This window comes from Amblyomma maculatum, chromosome 7, assembly GCF_055883805.1.
Source record: "Amblyomma maculatum isolate TAMU_Amacu chromosome 7, ASM5588380v1, whole genome shotgun sequence".
Classification (NCBI taxonomy): Eukaryota; Metazoa; Arthropoda; class Arachnida; order Ixodida; family Ixodidae; genus Amblyomma; species Amblyomma maculatum.
In genome coordinates, this window is record NC_139350.1 from 30,940,784 (window position 1) to 30,948,841 (window position 8,058).

At 51.0% G+C, this 8,058-nt stretch overlaps 1 protein-coding gene across 1 annotated transcript in view; it reads right to left on the reverse strand.

Annotated features, from left to right (window-relative positions):
• The window catches only part of LOC146182890 (uncharacterized), a 37,601-nt gene extending 32,069 nt beyond the window's left edge, over window positions 1–5,532 (reverse strand). Inside the window, exon 1 of the mRNA XM_084608292.1 lies at window positions 4,317–5,532. Coding sequence (XP_084464418.1) covers window positions 4,317–5,405 — 1,089 coding nt within the window. The 5' untranslated portion in view covers window positions 5,406–5,532. The remainder of the gene's footprint in view (window positions 1–4,316) is intronic.
• Between the last annotated feature and the right edge of the window lie 2,526 nt (window positions 5,533–8,058).

Sequence of the window (8,058 nt, forward strand, 5' to 3'; positions counted from 1 at the left end):
CTAATCCGTTCGTCTGAGGGGGGTAAAGCGAATCTCTATAATGAATACGCTGCACTCCTTAAAACTACTTCGACGACATCAGAAAGGAAGACACAGCCGCGGTCACTCAGCAGCTCTAAAGGTGCCCTATGCGAAAGATGAGGTGACGGAGGGTCGCAACATAACCAGCTGAGGCGGATGCTAAATGCCGACTGAAAGAGTCCATGGCTGCGGTGACATAACGATGCCTCGCCGGAGTCGTCGGAAGGGGACCGTAAGATAAATCCTAACGCAGTCAAATGGGCGAGAAAGGCTCGAGAGAGGTTGCAGAGTCGGTGTCGTAAGGCGAAGTGGTGCCTTCCAGCCCTGGCAGGCTGAGAAAGAACGTACGTAGGGGCGCACAAAGTGCTGCATGCCTCTCCAGTAATACCAAAGATGCAACCAGGCGTATGTTTTCAATATATATGGGCCCACTTCGGGTTGTCGTAAAAATTGGCACATATTTCTGAGCGCATGTGCCGATGAATAACGAGGAGCTATTTCCGCCCTTCAATCAGGTAGTTGCCACGGTAGAGCAGGACATTCCGAATGGCAGAACGATTAGCTTGCCGTTGCAGAACTCGAGAAGCGGAATGGTTTGGTTTGGCAAAACTTTATTTCCCACAGTAGGGGTCCTGGAGGACACTCGGCTAGGCGCCAGGTGTAGAGGGCAGCTCCCACGTCGGAACAGAGAGCCCGAAGCCCTCCGCCGCCGCGCGGGCCTCCTGGACAACCCGAAGCTGATCATGTAGTGAAGCACTTTTTAAAACTTTGCCCCAACGTTCCTTGTTCTTGGCGTAGGCGTCGCTCGATGCACAACCACACAGCATAGGATTCAAGGCTACACGGTCACTGCACCGTTCACACACATGTTGTCCGTCGTAGTCTGGGGCGATGTGCTTCATGCGCCAGGGGTTGGGGTATGAGTTCGTTTGGAGCAAGCGTAACGTGACTGATTGGCTGCGGGTTAATTTCTTATCCGGGAGGGGAAATGCTCGTCTGCCTAGATAAAAGTGCTTAGTGAGCTCGTTGTATGTGAACAATTGATCTCTGTACTCGATATGTGGAGTAGCAGGGGAAACCGGAGGGACGCGGTCGATGAGTCCTCGCGCCGCCTCGTGTGCGATCTCATTAAGATTCCGCAGGCCGCCCCCTAAGCTGCCCATGTGTGCCGGGAACCATACGATGGAGTGATCGGTGATGTTACTTCCGCCTAAGATCCGTAGCGTCGTCTTGTCTATCCCGCCCTTGGCGAAAGCTCGAGTGGCTGCTCTAGAGTCGCTGTATATAGTTGTGAAGTCCGAGTCTTTTAGAGCTAGTGCTATCGCTGCTTGTTCAGCTACCTCTGGCTTCTTGGTGTAAAGTGTGAGTGCGTTGCGCGTACGCCCGTGTCCGTCGACTACTGCTACCAAGTAGGCATGCTTTCCCGGTATGTACGCTGCATCCACAAAAGCTGTCTGGTCGCGGAACTGTGCCGCGTCCGCAGCGTGGGCTTTGGCTCGGGCGAGCCTTCTTCCTTGATTGTGGATCGGGTGAACGTTTCTTGGGAAGGGGGACACTTTGATTGCTTCTCGCACGACGTTAGGTAACTGCAGGACGTTGTCCTTTTCTACTATGGTGTTCAGGCCGAGCTTAACGAGAATCTCTCTGCCGGCTTTGGTGCTTGGTGCACATCTGTGCCATGTGCTGTGCCTCGATGATTTCGGCAAGGGTATTGTGCACTCCTAGCTGTAAGAGTAGTTCAGTGGAGGCATTATCGGGGAGCCCCAACGCTGTCTTGAAAGCTCGGCGTATGTGTACTTCAAGCCTTCTCTGATGTTCCTTTTTCCAGTTGAGGATTGCAGCCACGTATGTGATGTGACAGAGTACAAAAGCATGGACCATTTGAATAGCGTTGTCCTCGCTCAGTCCCCTGTGCCTATTCACGATGCGCCGAAACATCCGGATCGCGTTTGCAATCTTGATCGTGATGCTGTCAAGCATCGTCCAGTTGGACCCGTTGCTTTGGATGATTAGTCCTAGAATTCGTATTTTATCGACCGTGGGTATGCGATTTCCATCCCTGTCGTGTAACTCTATGCATGGTGTGTGGTGTCGGCGCCAGTCGTTGGACGGGCGGCCTGGTCTTGGGGGGTGGTAGATGAGTAGCTCGGATTTTCTAGAAGAGCAGCGAAGTCCCATTGGGGCAAGATGGACCTCGGTAACCGTGATGGCTTCTTGCATGCGCGCTTCTAATTCGGCATCGCTGCCACCGGTGCTCCAGATGGTAACATCGTCTGCGTATATGGTGTGCTCCACATCAGCAATTTCACCCAATGCGCGAGAAAGCTTTGTCATCGCCAAGTTAAATAAGAATGGTGAAAGCACTGAGCCTTGTGGTGTTCCCCTATCGCCCAGATTAAAGCTCTCCGAGACGTGTTCGCCTATCCGGATAGTGGCCGTTCGATCCTGCAGAAACGCCTTGACGTAGTGGTAGAAGCGTGTTCCGAGATTGTGGTCAGATATGGCTTTGAGAATGGCGGTAAGTATCGTTTGGCAAGGTCATCCAGAAGGGCTTCGGCGGTACTGATTTGCTTCTCGCGATGTACTAATTTACTTAGCCTGATCCGTTGCATAGTTTTGGACTTTGCTCCGTGTTCGTCGAGGAGGTGTTTTATTAGTCCCCACACACTTCCTCTGTGTCTTTGCCCATTGAGGGAGTTACAGACTTCATCCCATTGTTGTCGGGAGAGAACCATGCAGTATTGTTCAATTGTCTTGTTGAGTTCGGCAAGTTTCCTTCGTAGTCTTCTGTTAAGACGTTGACCCTTCCACCTGGCTAGAATGAAATGTTTGGCTTCGAGAAGATTCGCTAGCCGACTGTCCATCCTCTCTACCTTAACGTTCGTTGTAATTGTCCGTTCCGAGGCTGCGATGTCTGCTTTGAGTTGCTCGGTCCAGCTCGTTATCGTGTGCTTTGTGGTTGCTCCTGATGAGTTGGATGGCTGCGCCCGTATTGCACGAAATTTGTCCCAATCGATAAGTTTGTATTCCCTTTGCCTCTTTCCCGGTATCTCTGCATCAATTCGGAGAATATAGTGGTCACTCCCGAGGTCTATTCCTAAGTTGTGCCAGGCACATTTTTGTAGGCCCCGGACAAAAGTAAGGTCCGGTGTAGTGTCTCGACATGTGGAAGTGCCACATCTGGTTGGGGTCTCCGGGTCTGTGATCAGCGTGAAGTCGAGATCGGAGGCTGTCGTGAGAAGACGATTTCCCTTGCTAGGGGGATACGCGTAACCCCAAGCCTGGTGTGGGGCGTTAAAATCTCCACCTATAATCAACGGACTGTCTTTGGCGATGTGCGCAATCTTGGCCAGAATGCCTCTAAACCCTTGCCTCGTATCCTTAGGGCTGCTGTACAGATTTGTGAGGAAGATGCTTTGCTTGTTCCCTACGTGGTCGTTCGGTATGATCTCAATTGTGAGGTGTTCTAGATAGCAGGCTGTGTGGCGGATCTCATGCCGAATGTACGGGATCTTCTTTCCAATCAGTAAAGCGACGCCTCTGCCCTGCTCTTTTCTGTGGGCTTCGGCCGTATATCCCGTAATGGCCAGTTCGGTTGTGAGTGTTTCTTGTAGCATGATGACGTGTGGTTTCTCGGTTTCTGATTTGACCATCTGCAGGAGGACCGCCTTTTTGAGGCGATCCCCCTGCAGTTCCATTGCCAGACGCGGAGACTGCGTGTCTTATTCGGCACTGTCATGTTGGCCGTTGTAACCTCCTTCGCTTGCAGTGAGACCATCGCGAGGTGGGCCTTGCGCACCGATGTGTTGTGAACTCATCCTTGCCATTGCCGGTACTACCGTATTGTTTAGATACATTTCCATTTTCTGTACTCGTGAGCTAAATATGTCCATTTTCTCGTTCATTCGCACCATGCTCTCGTGCATTAGCCTCATATTCTCGCTCATGGCGTCCATAACGTCCTTCGTGGTTCGCGGTTGCGTTAAAGCGCGCTTCTTAGAAGGCGGGCACTCTTCGATTTGTTCTTCATGTCTCTTCGTCTCAACGAGTTGGGGAATTTCGACAGCGGTTGATGGCTCAGGTGTGAGCGTTTGTTTACGACTGTTCGCTTTACCCATTGCAGTTAATTCGAGCATTAGCTTAGTATAAGCGGCTTTTAGCTCTCTTAGTTCCTGTTCTAACATAGCTATTCGCTCTTTATCAGGATTGCGGGACTCACTTTTCTTTGGAGGCGTGATAGCGTCTCTGACCTTGTCCGCCCACGTGCCTCCGTTGTCTTTTCCACCGAAGCGCACCTGAGAACTACTTCCGTTTGTCCTCGCATGTGTGCGGCTCTTCGATTGAGAGCGGGAGCGGCTGCGTGTTGGCATCTTGGACCTAGATCGGCTTCGTGCCGCGTGCTGCTTGTCTTCTTCAACTAGCTGTACTTCCTCTTGTTGCTCCAGTCGCGCTCGTTGTCGTCGTGCGCGTACTACGTATGGAATGAGATAGCGTTTCCTACACACTTTGTCCGCCGTCACATGCAAGCCCCCGCACAGCTTGCATTTTGGATCGCACACATGGGATGAGGTGGGGTTAGGAAGTCCGCAACCCCTACATTCGGTTGAGTTTGGCTCGGGGCAAACGTCCGCACGATGTCCGAGTTTGCCGCATACGTAGCATATGTCTACTTGTCTGCGATATAAGTAGCAGGGTACCAGTGTGGGTCCATACCTAACGAAGTTTGGGACGCGAAGACCATCGAACACAATGATCACTGATCCTGAGTCCTTGATTCTTTTCGCCGCTAGTGCCAAGGGGTTGCGGTCATTCACAATGTTTCTTTCAATCGTCCTGTGATCGTCGGCACTATCGATGTGTCTGATTACCCCTTTGCAGGTGTCGCTTGGGTCAGTTTCGTAAGCGCTGACTGCGTGCTCTTTTTCGGCTATTCGGATAGCCCTTATTTGCGCATACTTGTCTGCATTTTCTCGAAAGGGCGTGCTCGCCACCATGATGTTCTGCGTAATATTGGGACATATTATGTCCTCCGTGGTCTGCTGTGGATCAAGATTAACTGCTGCCATTATGGCTTTGCTCACTAAGGTAGGTCCGATCTTTTGCAAGTTCAAGCCGCCCTTTGGGCGAAGCACTATCTTGATGTTGTCTTGCGGCAGGGGTGGCATGCGTGAGGCTCTTATCACCCGGTTCTTAATGTTAGGAGGCTTGCGAGAAGAGCTCACCTGCCCGTCGCTTGCATGTTGTGCTTGCTGTGAAAGTTGCGCAGTAGGTTGGGCGCGTTCCTTCGTTCTCCGGCTGGTCACCACTTTCCAACCCGTGTCGTCTTCTGTAGTCGACGCTTGTGGTAAATCCTCCGCAGAGCTATCCATTTCATCGGTTGCCATTCTCTTCGTGTTGCACCCAGCGCGAAGGGCGGCTGGCGTCTCGCCGAGCTAGCGCGTTTCTGGCTAGCGCTAGCGTCTGGCGTGCACGCCTAGGCTTAGTTCGGCGGCGGCGTTCACGTGGTAGAAACGTACTTGTAGATTTTTGAAAAATGAAGACCCACCTCAAAATCAGGTATCCACGAATTCCCTTCACGAAACTGCTGGTGCAAGAACTTCGGTGAAAATCGACAGAAATCACTGCGGAATCATATGAAGATGACGGAGCCGATTGGATCACGTCCACACATCTCGGCGACCACAGCGCCACCCGAGAAGCGGAATGGCGGGAACTAGATAGAGAAGCGATGTGATAAGCAATCCAATGATCTTATGGTTGTTCAGAAAGCTTAGAGATGTGAAGGATTGAAGAATCGAAGGCGGCGACAAGTAGTCTAATCGGCTCACTCTCAATAAGAGAACGGGAAAGGGCGTCAGCATCAGAATACTTCCGGCCAGAGCAGTAAACGACATTAACGTTGCAGTCCTGCAGGCTGAGTGCCCAATGAGCAAGGCGGCAAGACGGGTTCTTCAAAGATAATAGCCAGCATAGGGCTTAGTGGTCGGTCACGATGTAAAACGGGTGACCACATACGTAGGGCCGAAATTGTCCAAACGCCCAGATGATGGTCAAGCGTTATTTTTTGGTCGCTGAATAGTTGGACTCGGCCTCAGTGCGCGACTCGCTTATGCCATCACGTATTCGTCGCAGTCCAGTTTCCGCTGGGCGAGTACAGCACTCAGACCGAATACACCGGTGTCAATGTGGATTTCGGTCGGGGCGGAGGGGTCAAAATCGCTTAGAATGGGGGGATGACATTAGAAGGAGGCATAGAGTGGTGGAGGCTTTTCCGCATGCCAGTGTCTGCGATAAGACAGCGGCGCTAGTATCGATTAGTGTAGTTAGAGGGGCGATGATTGACGCAGGGCGCCGGAAATATGAGAATAAGCCATCGACGCTACGTAGTTCTTTCAGCGTGTAAGTTTTAGGAAACTCAGCAGCGGTACGAAGTTTCGCGGGGCCAAGGAGGACGCCAGCCTTGCAGATGACGTGGCCATATTTTCACGTAGTGGTAACAATGCCGTTGGCGACATAGGAGGAGGTTTGAAATTCACTGGAACAAATTCTTTATTTGGGTGGACTTGCGCCCGGAAAAGAACTAAGTATCGGCGGCGGCAATAGTAACAAATGTGGTTGGCGATCATCGATCTACGAATCCCCTTTTCTCGCGTCAGCGCTCGTTTTAAAGACTGCGATGGAACCTCAAGATGAAACTAGAAATGGGAAATAGCTTTCCCTGGAACATTGTAGAAACGCACGCGAACGGTTGGAATCATCGAGTTATATCTCGGCGCATCTTTCGCGATAAATACAATGATAAGGCTACTTCTCGCGACAAAACAAATGAACAAAACAAAGATTCATAATACATGCGTGCGCTGGAATCGAAGTGATAAGGCCGTATGCCGGCGGATATAGAAAAAAGAAGAAATAAAGTTTTGAATGGTTCGCGGTATTACTCCCCGTTTAAAAAAAAACACCGCCTCGATGTTTCAAAATAAACAGGCAGGAATTAACATAAAGATTGCGAAGCAAACACGAATAGCCTTTAGCGCACGTAATATGGATTAAGGCGTACAACATGCACAAATTCTGGGTGCGCTCGGCGCCGCTAGATGCTGTCGCGCCGTCGGGAACGACCTCGCAGTTCAGTTGCCTTAGTCGGCGAAGCACCTTGTATGGGCCGAAGTATCGGCGTAAAACCCTTTCGCTCAGTCCGCGGCGGCGAATAGGCGTCCAAACCCAGGCTTGATCTCTCGGCTTGTACTCAGCATCGCGTCGTCGTTAGTTGTAACGTCATACGTCGGTTCGTTGCTAATCTTTCATGCGAATTCGGGCGAGTCTTCGGGCTTCCTTTGCACGTTGGTTCTCCTCGTTGGTTATTTGCCGCAGAATTGCGACGAGCGTCGTCATGGGCTCCCTGCCGTACGCAAGGCTGAACGGGGTCAACTTGGTTATCTCTCGGGCGGCGGTGTTTAAGCGATGATGACGTAAGGTAGAATGGCGTCCCATGTATTGTGTTCGGCGTCGACGTACATTGCAATCATGTCCGCAATCGTTTTGTTGAGACGCTCCGTAAGTCACTTTTTTTAGGATGGGAAGCAGTACTTCGTCGATGGCTTGTATGACTGTATTCCAGGATCGCTTGCGTCTACGTTGCCTTTATTGCCGTTCCCCTGTCCGTGATGAGCACTTCTGAAGCGCTGTGTCGCAAGAGAATTTTATCGGCAAAAACTCGACATCATTAATTCTTACTGGGAGACCGGAACGGTACCGGATAATCCCAAGCTTTCTCTTATTCTTCCTATCCCTAAACCTGGCAAAAACCCTCGACTTCCTAACCAAGCAGCGCGCCGTCAATGGACCGCCGCTGGTCCAATATTGGTATATATTGGTCCCAATATTGGTCAATATTGGCGTCTGATTGGGGCGCACAAAGATCCAAGAAATATGCCAACCAATTTAATTGGATCTCCTATCAAAACAGTATTGGCATACTACCTTTTTTACTGGCATTCAATGGCACTCAATGGCTACTCAATACCTTCCACCCAA